This window comes from Chelonia mydas, chromosome 10, assembly GCF_015237465.2.
Source record: "Chelonia mydas isolate rCheMyd1 chromosome 10, rCheMyd1.pri.v2, whole genome shotgun sequence".
In the NCBI taxonomy this organism is placed as follows: domain Eukaryota; kingdom Metazoa; phylum Chordata; order Testudines; family Cheloniidae; genus Chelonia; species Chelonia mydas.
The window spans coordinates 38,012,497-38,028,421 of record NC_051250.2 but is presented as its reverse complement, the minus strand read 5'-3'; the positions used below and the strand labels follow the sequence as shown (position 1 = coordinate 38,028,421).

Genomic DNA, 15,925 nt, shown 5'->3' with positions numbered 1-15,925 from the left:
TATAGCAGTTGCATCCTACAGACATTGTTACTCCTGTTACACTGTTACATTATAACGAATCACAATTTCAACAAGATGGGTTTTAAACTAGCATCTTGCTCTTCAATAAGTGGAACCCCCACAGCTTGCTGCCCGCACCTGCCCATTTTGCAGTTATATACTGCCTGCGGCCAAGCACGAGTCTGACTTCCTACCAAGTGATACACACTAGGGCCGGGTACAGACGCCCAGTCCAGCCTCATCAGTTAAATAAGAGGAAGTGCTAAACTGAGATGTGATCTGAAGATTCCATACGGGGAGGAATGAGGGAGTGTGTCAGGAGTGCTATTCTGGCAGATTTCCAGAGTAACATGACCTCTAGTTACAGTTCTTCCCCTACCAACATGGATCAGCAACGAGGATACAAAGGCTCCGCATTCCCTCACTCCCCTGCAGAAGAGCAGCTAGAAAAACAAATACACTGGGAGCCAGCAACTTATCTTTACTCTCACTTTCACATACACACATGCGCACGCACACACACACAGCCTCCTCACCTCAATCTGCATTGTCTTGGGCTGGATGACATGGACTTTGTTCTTATAGCCACACCAGACTCTATCATACACGACAGCCATGCAGCGGATGGAATGGTGGGTGTGACCCAGGTCCATCAGGTGATAGTTGCTGAGATCCCATTGACCATCTAGGGAGAAGCAAAGACATTAGAAGGGGTGTTGTATACTTCATCAAATGTTATGCACAACACTCATTTTCTTTTCCATTTAATTCTGGGACTGTCTCATACTTTCCTGTAAATGAAAGCTGTGTTAGTTATTTAAAATGCAGCCATAGGTAATCAATATTCTTAGCTTTCTGAGTATTCATGGAGGAGCACAAGACTGGCCAAGAACCCTCAAGAATAAATTATTCAGAAATACAATTCATACCATTAGAACAAGATAAAACACAGGAGAGAAATCCTGATACATAACTGTCATAACCTGAAGACTACAGAAATCTTTGTGCTGCCAAAAATGAAAAGAATTTCTACAGGAAAACTCACATAATAAGCAACACAATGAATCACAGGTTGTTTATTATATCAAAATAGAATGTGGAGATTCTGAATGTACATATCATTGTGTGTGAACTCCTGTTAGACTGGCAGTGGAGGATCATGGATTATAGGACCCGCACACCAAAGGTCATTTTCCTTAGATCTGTTAACAGGCCATAGATTGATACTACTACTTGGGGTCAGAGCCTCGTGCACACTAAGCACATGACAGTGCATGTGGGGTTGGGTGCTAAAACTCCCAAAATCTGGCTGATTTAAACCTCCATTCTTATTGTGAGAAGCTTTTTAAGCTTTTTAATGAGCTACAGCAAAAAAAGCGGCGGCGGGGGGTCGGGGGAAGCAAATCCAATGGCACTATCTCAAAGCTTGTTCAAATGAATCACTCTTCTCTGTAAGGGGCATCATTCTCCCCATTTTACAAACAGAGAAGCTGAAGCATAGTTAAATGATTTGCCCAAAGTCACTCACAGCCAGGGACAGAACCCAGATCTCTCACCTCCTAGACCTATGCTCCAACTACTAGAGCAATCAGGCTTCTTCTGAAGACATGTGACTTCTAGGTCAGGAAGGATTATTGTATCTTTAAAATGAATGTTCTGAATGTATGAATGATCAGACCTAAACTCCAAGTTCATATTACCTAACCAACCATAACAGAGGTTGAATCAGAATTGGTTTCCATGCAAACAGCAGCCTGTCCACTTTAGTGTGTTGTACTGACTCCACTGCTCTGATTACACTCAGAGAATTCAAGGAGTAACTGAGAAAGAAGTCTTGCTCTGGGAACTTTGGTCACAACTGGAAACTGCTCTGAAGTTCTCAGGTGTGAATGCAGCTGGGAGCTGCAGTGTAACAGAGATGATCTCTAGGGATGCAAAATCAGCCTGCAGCTAGCAGGATAAAGAATTACAACCCAGAAGTAAGAGGAGCTGTAATGATTAGGATGAGGGTAATACTTTTATAGTAGCCATATATTTTAAGAAAATATTAATTCCCCAGCAATCTGGCACCCTGCCATCTTGAATCAGAAGGAAGCACTGAAATGCTTAATTCATTTCCAGAGACTCTGCTTCTGTTTTGAAGCAGGCTAGTTCATCTTTGCTGCTTTGATCCTTACCTTCTCCTCGGTGGAATATGGCTAATGTTCCATCTGCCAGGGCAACAAGAACCCGTCCTTTCACGTGCCTGAAATAATAGAGAAGAAAACGCTCATGAAAAGGTGGCAATAACAGGAAATGCTTCTGGATTCGGATGTTTTAATGGTCTGCTTGGTTTGGCGAATGAGAGATTCCTTCTCCCACTCTCTTGGTTATAAATCATTTCCTGTATCTAGACAAATCACACATATGGTCATGCCATTATTCCTGCTAAATCCAGCAGTTGCAGGCAACATTCATCATGTGAGAGTCACACACATAGCTTCTTTATTCTATTGGTAGCACTAATGCCTTCATTATTAAACTAGCCGGGGGTTCACCAATGCCCTGCTGAGTTTCCCCTCTTCTTTTCACTGGCTTTACAATAATGTAATTCCACTGATTTCTAATTTACACTAGAGTGAGTGAGAGGAGAATTGAGCTATTGTCCCCCCACCCCTGCTTACTTATTTCCAATATTCGGTAAAAGCCTGCAACTGGGAAAGAAGGTAGCTCAGTGTGGATATGTCTACACTGCACACTAAGCCTGGGCTCTGACTCAGGTTTGAGTCCAAGCCCCACTTCCATCTACACACAAATCAGCCTAACTCAGGTTAGCAAGCACTCAGGACCTGGGTTCTAGGACCCTGCTATGGGGGTGGGTCAGAGCCCAAGTCCTGCATGACTCAGGTCCAAGCCCCGTCATTTTTCAGTGTGTCTAGCCAGAGACCCAAATCAGAAGGTCTTTGTAGTGCAGAATGGATGCATTAGCACAGCTGAGAGAACCAGATCCAGCAACTATAAACCCAGATTTAAAATGCATTGTGAATGCTCAAGCATGGGCTTGGAAACGCTGAATCTGTAAGCCTGGGTCCCTAAGACCTGGGCTTAGTGTGCAGTATAGAAATACCCTCTGAAGCTTAAATGGTTCAGTGAGCAGGAAGTGGGTTGAGACCCCTTCCCCACAGACCTTTACTGATTTACAGAACACTACCAGGGTGATGAAAAGATGGCCAGGCAAAGAACCAAATAATGACAAGAAAAATAACAAAATCCCTGGTTTAGAGTTCCCAGCTCAGTACACCAACTTACACCAGGCTCAGCACAGAATCCTTCAGCTTTATTGAATGCAGACATTTCTTCCAGTTGGACACTGCCGAGTGCACATACAGCCTGGGAGAAAGGAGCAGACAACGATGGTTAGCAGGAAGGCCAATAAACCTACAAAGGCTGAACTGTGGGGTAGGGGTTGAGTCTTTTACTCTAGCATCAAAGGAATTTGCAAAGTGTGGGTGAGTTGCTCTGCCTAAGATGAACTGGGGACTCAGAACAGCTAGTGCAGCAAGGATGCACTCATTAAAGGCAATGATATCTAGATCTATGGGGTTTTATGAATGTGGGTGACATATAGGGTTCCGTAAAATGGCAGTGAACCTACCAGCCATTCTGTGCTCCAAGCCACATTGTGGGTGCAGCACTGGTGCCTGTTCCAGCAGCATCACCGTTCACTTCCTGCTCTGGCAGTGTTGTGCTCGACTCTGTCTTTTGCTGCCCGTTCTCACTGCAGAGACAAAACAGACCTCACAAGTTCATTACAGGTCACATCTGGGGCCAGAGCCATCCCTTGGGTATGGCGAATCAGGGCAGCCACCTCGGGCCCCATGCTTTGGGGGGCCCCATGCTTCGATAAAATCATGAGTAGATGGGCAGGGAGGTGAGGTAGGAGACAGGCAGGCGAGTGGGGTGAGGAGGCGAACAGGGAGGCGAGCGGCAGGTTGGAGGGGGGTGAGGAGGCCTGCGGGCGGACAAGGACGAAGGGAGTAGCGGGCAGCCGAACCACGACTGTTAGCTGAACCATGTTTGTTTCATTTTATTTCTTCTCTACCCTGTTATCCCATCTGTGATATTGGTTTGGCATGAAAGTGACGAGAGTTTGAATCTGCCCAAAAAAAACAGACTGGCCACCTCATTTTACTCATCACAAACAGCTGATGCAGGCAAAGATTGATGGTACACAACTGTATTATTGTTATTATTTTTTGTATTACCATTGCACCGAGGACTCCTTATTGTGGATCAGATCCCTACTGTGGTAGGCACTGTACAAACACAGGACAAAAAGACGGTCCCTGCCCCAAGGAGCTTATATCTAAGTATAAGACAAAGAGCACACTCCATGCATCCAGCCTACCTGTTCTGTCTAACAGGTGCCTGAGCTGGATCTGGCTCTGTAAAGATATGCTCTGTAAGTGGACCAGGCCGGACTTGAGCTGGTTCTGTTTCATTTGCACCACTCTCTGGTACTTCTGTAGCTTCTGTTGCCTCCTCCGTGGACTGGGACTGATAGATCTTCCCATTGCTGACTGCAGCCACCTCACCTAGGGAAGGGGAAAATGCTGTAAGGTGGATGGGAAACAAGAAAGAGGGAACTATATATATAAAAAAGCTTCTGGTTTTATGATTATTCTTGCAAGCCAGACAGCTTTTGTGTCTGCTATTATAGATTCCCCAAGCTGCGTATAGATGAGGAGAGTACTCAAGAGAGATCTCTATTCTGAAGGAGAGGAGTCAGAGTATTTTAAGGTGAGGTGTGGTCTATGTCTGGTAGGGTGTCAGAAACCCTCTATGGCAGCCCGTTCCACTGAGGATCTGATCAGAGTATTTTTACTCCCGTTCCCACACTGACATCTTTGCTCACCTCAGTGAATTAGTGAGTTTATAGAAAGACATGGGTTGGGAAAGGAAAATGCTAAGAATAGCAGCAAAAGTGAGAGATCAAGGACATGTCATCTGTCGAAAAGATTCCACTCTGTTAACCCCAGTACTGTACAGCGTGATGTGGATCATTCATAGGAAGAGGAAAGGAACACTCTGGATTCTAAATAGAAGGTCTCAAAGGTATAAACAAAGGGGATGGCCAAGGTGTTTATGACTTAGACTAGACATGCAAGACTTCTTGGGGATCTCCAAGGACTTCAGGCCAGGAAGGGGAGTACTCAGATGAAGAAGGATGTGGCTACAGGGTGAAAACCAGATTATCATGAGACCTTAGTCCTGAGACTCACTCTGTCCCTTATCCAGCACGGGGGTGTCTCCACGAGAAGAACAGTTACTGCGTGGCACGTTGCACCGGGTTGCACAACCCACCAGAGTGATTCCTGCAAGGACTCCATCTGTTCCAGATGACTCTTCTGGATTCACGTCTCCCTCCAGAAAGATCTCGCCTGGAGGATAGTCACTGTCACTAGCCGCTGAAGGGAAAGGAAGAGACTCTTCCGTAAGTGTAATAGCCACTCTACCCTATTTTGGCTTAGCAGCATTCCTGAGATATCCATGGAGATGTAACATTCTGATGGTGAGTTTACCAGTCTCATGAAGACACCACAGCCCCTTGGAGAGTGCCCTGCCCAGCCTCCATATCAAGGCCAGGTTTGTGGAGCTCTTACTCAGCCTGGTGAGCACTTGCTTACATGAGTAGACTTCTGGAAGTCAAAGGAACTACTTACATGAATAAGTGCTCATCAACGTAAGTAAAGTCTCCACAGTCTGGTCCTACATGAAGGCAGGTTATGGGTGACCATCTGTGGACACAGTTGCTGAACTGGTCACAGCAGCTCCCACTTGTTAGCTACGGAACAACTAAGCATCATTTGCGACAAATCTGAGGAGTTGATGAATCTGTTCAAGCTTGAAAGATGCCTTTTCTCACTTACCAGGGATGCTGGAAATGCAGAGTACGTGGGCATTGCAGACAGTAAACTGATCCACCACTGTGCCAGGCTGGTTGGCATCAATGATCACGACTTTACTTGTAGAGAGGGTACTCGTGAGAATCCAGACTCGGCTGGATGTGGCATCCATCTCGTGCAGCTCCTTTACCTGCAGGAGATAAAAATGAAGGGAGAGAATCAGCACTCCTGAGACATCAATCTTTGACAACATTTGTATTGAAGAGACCAGCCTTCCAGCTCTGGAGAGTGAACACCTCTTGTTAGCATCTGAAGATACACAAAAATAGGCAGCCACAATGCAAACTTCCACTATGCTGCTGCCCCAGCATACCTCAGCCCAGGCCTGCAGAGACCACCTATGGGGCGAGTGGGGAGTTTGGTCCTAAGCCTCGCCTCTGAGACTTACAATTAGTGACACTGGGAACTCATTTCATAGAGGCCACCAAACAGCAGTCAGATAGTAACAACATTTAGTTACTGTCAACCTCGGCTGTACTTGAACTATCAACCTAAGCATAGAAGGTTCTGTCTACTATGCTACTACTTAGCACAACCAATCCATTTTTAAAATTCATCACAGTTCCCCAGACATAAATCATAGAAGAGCCATGCATTCCCTCTAGGTGGCTTCAAACTGTTGTAACATTAGGTTCAGTATCTTACTGGGTTTATGTTCGGTGAAAAAAGTTGCTTTCTAGAATGGGAAGTTCAGAAGCGGCAGCTCATTCCAATAAAACCTCTCTTGCTATGGTAAAACAGGCCAGGAATGAGCTCACCAATACCCCTAGCAATAACCCACTTCTTAGCTCAAAATACAGCTGGGAAGCAGATGGGCTTGAGGGTGAAACCCACCAGTTATTAGAAATCTATTGCAGTATTATCCTCCTTCCCAGAGGATTAGCAGCCATCCTACTGTGGGAAGACATGGAAGCCAAGAGTAGCCACAACCTTGCAAAGATTTACAGAGCAACCTACAGCTCTACTGCACTTTCACTAGTTATCGGTTACAAGTCAGTCATCACTGGCTTTAGCCCTTTCCATCCTCATAGCTGCTAACATTTTGCCATATGGAAAGCTGAATGAAATGAGCCATTGTGTTGCCTGCCATTACTTCATCTGTCTGCTTGATGGCTGGACAGCAAGGCTTCTGTATTACAGAAGCAGCATTAGCCATCTTGCACCCAAGCTCCAATACCATGATTCTCAATACATCCTGTTCCTGCCTGAATCCTGATACTTTTTATGAAAGACTGCATTGTCATTCGGCATCAAATGATCCTTTTATTCTAATAAAGCACCTTGTATCTGTAGCTCTCCAAGCACTTTACAAAGGGGAAAATGGAGGCTTGGCCAGGGTATGTGACTTATCCAAGATCAGAGTCATTGGTGGAGCTGGGAATAGCACCTGCTCTTATCACTGGACAATGCTGCATAGATATTAAACCAATGGTAACAGGAGGAAAGACTATGCAAACAGCCAGTACATGAGAGACATAGTTCTAATACTATGATGATGAGTGTGCCAAATAAGGGGGGCAGGGACAGAAAGAGGGGGAGAGAATCAGAGGGTCCCTTTTCTGACCTTTTTCTTTTCTGGAGATGTGTGGTTACTCTTGGTGTTCTCTCCTTCCACCTCCCGGTCACAGGTGAGAGGATCACGTCCAGGATCTGACTTCTGTCCATTCCCAGAATCCTGTTCAAAGGGCTTCCACCCCATCAGGTTGACTCCAGCTGCACACCACAACTAAATGATCAAAGCAGAAATCTAAAGAGACTAAGAACTATTTGGGGACCAGAACCTTACTCAGTTCAAGTACCCCTGCAGAGCATTCCATGCACATACCCAACACCTACAAAAATTTAGGTTGATTTCTACCAGAAACCACAGTCAATTTAGGGGAGAAAGGAAAGAGGAAATCTGTTGTCTAGTAGAAGCCACTGCATTTCCAAAGAGACAATTTAGCAAATATGATTAGCAGATATTAAAAGAGAAAGAAAATAATAAACTCTGTGTGTGACCTAAAATCAAGCTGGTGAAAGGTCCACAGCATTGCAGTGAAAAGAGTCCCCAGACTCTCCTAGGTGGAGAAGCAGAATGTTTTCTTTACACGTCAATAACCAGAACAGGCAGTACTAACAGAGTCCACAACTGGAAACAGGGCTGTTAGGGCATGACTCTGCAGTATGCATGCAGACAAAAAACAGATTTGTCTTCGATTTGGGTTAAGCATGCATAACAAATGTCGGATTGGGCCCTGAGAAGCAGGTTTCCTGCAAGTTTGAAGTGACTTGCATCTTCTCCTGTGCTAGAAACTACCTAATCCACTGTAAGCCACATTGTTTTTATGAGAATGTTGGGGATGGAATCCTATCCCCAAACACTGGGACAATCAACAATCTCTGGAGAAAAACAGACCAAACAGAAGCATCCCCATAGGTCAGGCTATGCTGAGAATCTCAGACCACAAACAGCCAGCAGTGTAAGAATTCTTTTACCATTTAATATCCAACTGCAGTCTGAAAATCAACTCTGAATATGAGAGACAAGGTGGGGGAGGGAATACACCTGTACCCCGATATAACACGGTCCTCGGGAACCAAAAAAGCTTACCGTCTTATAGGTGAGACCGTGTTGTATCAGCGTAGGAAGAAGAACCTCTCCCTGCCCCAGCTCACCTCTGCTCCGCCTCCTCCCACGAGCACACCGCTGCTCCGCTTCTCCTCCCTCCCAGGCTTGCCACGCCAATCTGATTCGCAGCAAGCCTTGGAGGGAGGAAGGGGGGGAGGAGTGGAGCGGCAGTGGTGCGGTCAGGGGAGGAGGCGGAGGTGGAGGGGAAGTGAGCTGGGGTGGGGAGCAGTTCCTCTGCACCCTGCCCCCCACCCCTCGGTTACTTGCTGCGGCCCTCCCTGCGCCCCCCGCCCCAGCTCACCTCCACTCCGCCTACGCCCCTGAGCGTGCCGCTGCCGCTCTGCTTCTCCTCCCGTTCCTTCCTCCCTCCCAGGCTTGCTGCGAATCAGCTGATTGGTGCGGCAAGCCTGGGAGGGAGGAGAAGCGGAGAGGTGGCATGCTCGTGGGATGAGGCGGAGGCGAGCTGGGGTGGAGGGGTTGCAGCAAGTAAGGGGGGGGGGGTGCAGAGGAACTGCTTGCAGTAACATGAATTCAGATATAATGAGGTAAAGCAGCCCCGCTCCCCAGAGCACTGCTTTACCGAGTTATATGCAAATTCGCGTTATATCGGACCGCATTGTATCGGGGTAGAGGTGTATCTTTTACTGGACCAACATCTGCTGGTGACAGAGACAAGCTTTTGAGCTCCACAGAGCTCTTCTTCAAGTTTGGGAAAGATACTCAGAGTGTAATAGATTCAGGCCTGGCATAAGCAGACAATTCCAGAGAAGTCTATTGAGTTACAAACACCAAAGCTAAATTTGGTTCAGATTGGAGATTTCTAATGAGTGATGGAGGTTAAAGAAATATGTTCATAGCTGCCTTCAACTGCTCTTGCTGATTTTTTTATAGCCATTTACTGTACAATGCTCTAAGGCTTCTTTGTAAGGGGAGCTTTATAAACTCAGGTGGTTGCTGATCCTGTGTAAGTCATGCATAAAAACAAGCAAAGAACCTAGGAAAGAACCACGGTAATGTCTCCTGGCAACGAAAATTTGCTGTGAAATATAGCCTTAGAAACAGATGTACTGTTGTCCTATATGCATTAGAAATAAGCCATTCCAAAGGCAAAGCAGGAGTAGAAGTCTTCAGATTTAACAGAAACTTTGAACAATTGGGCCATGTCAAAAATTTCAAACAACCTAAAAATTGCACCAGTAATTAATTTGACCATAATCCATACCCGGGGACGTGCACCACTCACAGTCACAATGGTATGTAAAACAGTCTATAGCTGAATGGTTTACCTTCATGGTGGGGTCCTTCTCCACTAGAGGGCGACAGTACACAGGCACAGGGACATTTTTCATGCGGGTGTCTTCCTGGCCACCATTGGGACTCAGCTGTGGAGGAAGAGGAGACAGAGAAAGACAGTACAAGAGTGTGATATGATTATAAGCCAGCTATAACAATAGACCTATAGCCATAAAGGTGTACCAAAAAACTTTAGCCTTAGAAAGACCTTGCAGTTACTCACTGCCAATGCCTGTGTATGCTTCATCGTACACCTTGTATGGAATGAAGCCTCAAATGGCCTGGAACCAGTATACCTGTGAGACCACCTCTCTCACCATGATACACTGCCAGAGCTATAGTGTCACACTAACAGCATTCCAATGCAAGAGGGCCAGGGGCTCACTGTATCTGGTAGTGAGTGAGTTACAGCTGGCATGACTAGTTAAGTGTACTCCAACTCACCAAGGTCATAAATTGTACCCAAAAAGTGTCATGTAAGCTATCAATAGAAATCACTGATCATTAATATTACTGTTTGATGTAAGTACGGAACACCAGTAGGAACACTGCCAGCAGATCGAGGGACGTGATCGTTCCCCTCTGTTCAGCATTGGTGAGGCCTCATCTGGAGTACTGTGTCCAGTTTTGGGCCCCACACTACAAGAAGGATGTGGAAAAATTGGAAGAGTCCAGCGGAGGGCAACAAAAATGATTAGGGGGCTGGAATACATGACTTATAAGGAGAGGCTGAGGGAACTGGGATTATTTATTCTGCAGAAGAGAAGAATGAGGGAGGATTTGATAGCTGCTTTCAACTACCTGAAAGGGGGTTCCAAAGAGGACGGATCTAGACTGTTCTCAGTGGTAGCAGATGACAGAACAAGGAGTAATGGTCTCAAGTTGCAGTGGGGGAGGTTTAGATTGGATACTAGGAAAAACTTTTTCACTAGGAGGGTGGTGAAGCACTGGAATGGGTTACCTAGGGAGGTGGTGGATTCTCCTTCCTTAGAGGTTTTTAAGGTCAGGCTTGACAAAGCCCTGGCTGGGATGATTTAGTTGGGGATTGGTCCTGCTTTAAGCAGGGGTTGGACTGATGATCTCCTGAGGTCCCTTCCAACCCTTATATGCTATGATTCTATGAACACAAACTCAAAATTACGAACATATTGGAAATTGTGTGTCCTGCCAGGCAGGGCTAAAGTTATTCCACTCTAGACAAAGTGAGATGCCTTCTAGGTGGCTGAATGACATTCAATGTACATTAAGAGATAATGGGAATGCAAACAACATAGAAGATAAATAGGACCATCAAGACAGCAGGGGGAGGAGATTGCAGAAAACAGAATAATTTGCATTGTACCAAACACTGCGGGAGGGGAGGGAAGAAAAAAGCATAGAGCTTCCTCCACCACCAGACTCCATGTTGCCTTCCTACTAGCTTAATGAACTTTACTTTGGTGGGTAACCTTCAGAAAAATTCACTAGGCTATAAAAAAAAGGGGGAAAGAACCTGCAGTTATTTTTCACCTGAGACGACTAAGGAATTGAGTACTTTGAACTTTGTGGGAGATCTTGACCAGAGGAGTGGTCAGCCGTCTTGTTGGAAGGTAGACTGATAAGAATAAAGGCCTGAATAAAGGCTGCAGATTGTTTTATTAAGCCTTAGCCGCTAGATGGCATTTTTCACTGGCATTTGCTTGCAACCATTTCTAACTCTACCCTTTATACTTGACAGGTTTCAGAGTAACAGCCGTGTTAGTCTGTATTCGCAAAAAGAAAAGGAGTACTTGTGGCACCTTAGAGACTAACCAATTTATTTGAGCATGAGCTTTCGTGAGCTACAGCTCACTTCATCGGATGCATACTGTGGAAACTGCAGAAGACATTATATACACAGAGACCATGAAACAATACCTCCTCCCACCCCACTCTCCTGCTGGTAATAGCTTATCTAAAGTGATCATCAAGTTGGGCCGTTTCCAGCACAAATCCAGGTTTTCTCACCCTCCGCCCCCCCCAACACACACAAACTCACTCTCCTGCTGGTAATAGCCCATCCAAAGTGACCACTCTCTTTACAATGTGTATGATAATCAAGGTGGGCCATTTCCAGCACAAATCCAGGTTTTCTCACCCCCCCACCCCCCTCCAAAAACCACACACACAAACTCACTCTCCTGCTGGTAATAGCTTATCCAAAGTGACCACTCTCCTTACAATGTGTATGAAAATCAAGGTGGGCCATTTCCAGCACAAATCACCCCCCCCCCCCCAAAAAAACACACACACACACACAAACTCACTCTCCTGCTGGTAATAGCTTATCCAAAGTGACCACTCTCCCTACAATGTGCATGATAATCAAGGTGGGCCATTTCCAGCATAAATCCAAGTTTAACCAGAACGTCGGGGGGGGGGGGGGGGGGAGAAAAAAACAAGGGGAAATAGGCTACCTTGCATAATGACTTAGCCACTCCCAGTCTCTATTTAAGCCTAAATTAATAGTATCCAATTTGCAAATGAATTCCAATTCAGCAGTTTCGCGCTGGAGTCTGGATTTGAAGTTTTTTTGTTGTAAGATAGTGACCTTCATGTCTGTGATTGCGTGACCAGAAAGACTGAAGTGTTCTCCGACTGGTTTATGAATGTTATAATTCTTGACATCTGATTTGTGTCCATTTATTCTTTTACGTAGAGACTGTCCAGTTTGACCAATGTACATGGCAGAGGGACATTGCTGGCACATGATGGCATATATCACATTGGTGGATGTGCAGGTGAACGAGCCTCTGATAGTGTGGCTGATGTTATTAGGCCCTGTGATGGTGTCCCCTGAATAGATATGTGGGCACAGTTGGCAACGGGCTTTGTTGCAAGGATAGGTTCCTGGGTTAGTGGTTCTGTTGTGAGGTATGTGGTTGTTGGTGAGTATTTGCTTCAGGTTGGGGGGCTGTCTGTAGGCAAGGACTGGCTTGACTCCCAAGATTTGTGAGAGTGTTGGGTCATCCTTCAGGATAGGTTGTAGATCCTTAATAATGCATTGGAGGGGTTTTAGTTGAGGGAAACCTGGATTTGTGCTGGAAATGGCCCACCTTGATTATCATGCACATTGTAGGGAGAAAAGGAGTACTTGTGGCACCTTAGAGACTAACCAGTTTATTTGAGCATGAGCTTTCGTGAGCTACAGCTCACTTCATCGGATGCATAGCATATCGTGGAAACTGCAGAAGACATTATCATGCGCATTATAAAGAGGGGTTTCAAAGGGGGATGGGCTGTTGCCAGCAGGAGAGTGAGTTTGTATGTGTGTGTGGGGGGGGGGGGGGGAAGGGTGAGAAAACCTGGATTTGTGCTGGAAATGGCTCTACTTGATGATCACTTTAGATAAGCCAGCGGGGGAGTGGGGTGGGAGGAAGTTTTGTTTCATGGTCTCTGTGTGTATATAATGTCTTCTGCAGTTTCCACGATATGCTATGCATCCGATGAAGTGAGCTGTAGCTCACGAAAGCTCATGCTCAAATAAACTGGTTAGTCTCTAAGGTGCCACAAGTACTCCTTTTCTTTTTACGAATACAGACTAACACGGCTGTTACTCTGAAACCTGTCATTGTAGGGAGAGTGGTCACTTTGGATAAGCTATTACCAGCAGGAGAGTGAATTTGTGTGTGTGTGTTTTTTGGGAGGGGGGGTGATTTGTGCTGGAAATGGCCCACCTTGATTTTCATACACATTGTAAGGAGAGTGGTCACTTTGGATAAGCTATTACCAGCAGGAGAGTGAGTTTGTGTGTGTGGTTTCTGGAGGGGGGTGGGGGGGGTGAGAAAACCTGGATTTGTGCTGGAAATGGCCCACCTTGATTATCATACACATTGTAAAGAGAGTGGTCACTTTGGATGGGCTATTACCAGCAGGAGAGTGAGTTTGTGTGGGGGGGGCGGAGGGTGAGAAAACCTGGATTTGTGCTGGAAATGGCCCAACTTGATGATCACTTTAGATAAGCTATTACCAGCAGGAGAGTGGGGTGGGAGGAGGTATTGTTTCATGGTCTCTGTGTATATAATGTCTTCTGCAGTTTCCACAGTATGCATCCGATGAAGTGAGCTGTAGCTCACGAAAGCTCATGCTCAAATAAATTGGTTAGTCTCTAAGGTGCCACAAGTACTCCTTTTCCTTTATACTTGAACTCACTTAAAATCCAATCTTGTATTGTTAATAAACTTGTTTTACTTTTAATCTAACCCAACTCATTGCTGTGTTTGAATTAAAGTGAACGTGAACTCTAGTTAATGTGACAAGCTGTTGGATATTGTATCTTTAAAGGAACAAACAAACCTTAAATCTCTCTGAATGGTCCAAGAGAGGGCTGGACATTGCAGAGCACACGGTTTTGGAAAAGTTTGGAATTGTGTTGGGGTCATCTTGCCAGGTGTAACTGGAGCATGGCTGCTGGAATCACAGAAACTCAGTGCAGGCTTGTCCGCTGGCTAGAAACATCCAGACAAGAGCACCACAGAGCAGAGCCTTTTGAAGCACTTAAGAGTTACAGGGCAAGCAATGACACAACACCTCACTGGTCTAGATTGCCCCCCAGAATGTGACATATGGTCAGCACAGACACTACTGGTATATTCCCCCTTGATTTAACGAGAGCAGGTGGCGCCAGAGCATTCTGTAAGGGCCCCAGGACACTGGAATGCCCTCCCACCCAGCTCCAAAGCAGCCTGGGGATTTGTCAACTTTCAGGGCACATTGCAGCGCCCATTTCCATCACCTGACCTTTGATGAGAGGTAGGTGGGTTGCGGTGTAGGCCAACATATTGGGGTGATGGTATTTGATCTTGCTGCTGGGCAGACCGGAGAGCTGACTGGGTTTGTAATTTTAAATAATTGGCAGGGTGCTCAGAGACTGTGTATGGACTAAATTGAAAAAAATAAAGTAAATAAAAATAAGAATGGGCTCTGGTGGAGGAAGAATTATTGCTGCTTCCAGACGGAGTTCTTTCAGAAACTTCCATGCAAGAGAACTTCCCCTCCAATGACTGCAGAGGGCATATAGAAAGGATGAATTTGACCCAAGCCCACCAGACAGACCGCATGTGTCTACAGTATCTTTAATTCAAATGCTGTACCAATAAAAAGCGTGTTTACCAATAGGGGGAGTTAGGTTTCTACTGGTTTCATTTGGGATTGTAATCACCTGTTCTTCCCCCTCAGCCTTGCAGCAAATGGTTCCTACCTGCTTGTACTTGGCAGGAAGGCTCCACCCACAGGCCTGTAATCGACCGTCATCATTCCGCACATGCTCTCGGACCTGGCGGTACTGCTCGCGCTTCTGTTCGCGACGTGTGGATGACGTACAGTCACTGAGGAGAGAAGCAACAGTGTTACTTCTCAATCTATGGTTAAAAACAGAGGCAGAGGGTCAAGGAAGCGTTGCCATGGAAGGCAGAAGACAAACAGTCAGAGGTCAAAGAATACAAAGCAGGAAATAAAAGAGTGTCTTTGACAAGGAGAAAAGGAGGAGCAGGAAACAAGAGAGATAAAAGTTCTGTTGAGAGGCGGACCCAGGGAAGCCCTAATCTCTAGCTCCCTTCCATCTCACCCATTGTGGTAGGACAGGTCCTTGGGAACACACCTAGAATCCTTCAGAGATGGAGAATCAGCTTTCTTGGGGACAAACATTCATGGGAGACCCTAAGATTATCAGCTTAGGTTCCTTTGCATTTTACTGACCCCATGACCTCAGTTGGAAGATATTCCTTCTTTCATTCCAATCAACTGTTTAATCTTTTCCACATCTTAAAACCCTCTCTGTTGGCTTGCTGAGAAGGTGAGCAGCTCCTTTGAAACTGCAGAACAAGTGGCCAGCAAGTAGAGGGTGCAAAGCAAGGCTGGATTTCCTATTAGGCACACTAGGCACATGCCTAGGAGCGCCTAAAAGTCAAAAGTGGGTTAAAAGTTAAAAAATGTAATACATACAGCTCCCCTGTGGGCAGCCAGGCTCCTGGCACGGGTTGGTGGCTGCCCCGCCTGTGGGGCTGGAGCAGGGTGGGTGGGTTGCTCCCCACCTCAGGCTGGGAGCACTATGCATGCT

The 15,925-nt window shown here is 45.9% G+C and overlaps 1 protein-coding gene across 44 annotated transcripts in view; it reads right to left on the bottom strand.

The window, feature by feature from the left end:
* Positions 1–15,925, bottom strand: part of MAPK8IP3 (mitogen-activated protein kinase 8 interacting protein 3) — a 155,210-nt gene that overhangs the window by 13,925 nt on the left and 125,360 nt on the right. For 22 of the 44 annotated variants that reach the window (XM_043523495.1, XM_037910626.2, XM_037910624.2 and 19 more), the window contains 10 exons: positions 15,068–15,227; positions 9,843–9,938; positions 7,510–7,671; positions 5,910–6,075; positions 5,262–5,447; positions 4,388–4,574; positions 3,635–3,757; positions 3,289–3,369; positions 2,178–2,245; positions 537–685 (listed from right to left, as the gene is read on the bottom strand). In XM_043523495.1, coding sequence (XP_043379430.1) covers positions 537–685; positions 2,178–2,245; positions 3,289–3,369; positions 3,635–3,757; positions 4,388–4,574; positions 5,262–5,447; positions 5,910–6,075; positions 7,510–7,671; positions 9,843–9,938; positions 15,068–15,227 — 1,378 coding nt within the window. The remainder of the gene's footprint in view (positions 1–536; positions 686–2,177; positions 2,246–3,288; positions 3,370–3,634; positions 3,758–4,387; positions 4,575–5,261; positions 5,448–5,909; positions 6,076–7,509; positions 7,672–9,842; positions 9,939–15,067; positions 15,228–15,925) is intronic. The other 22 variants (XM_037910633.2, XM_043523483.1, XM_043523482.1 and 19 more) reach the window with 1 other exon arrangement.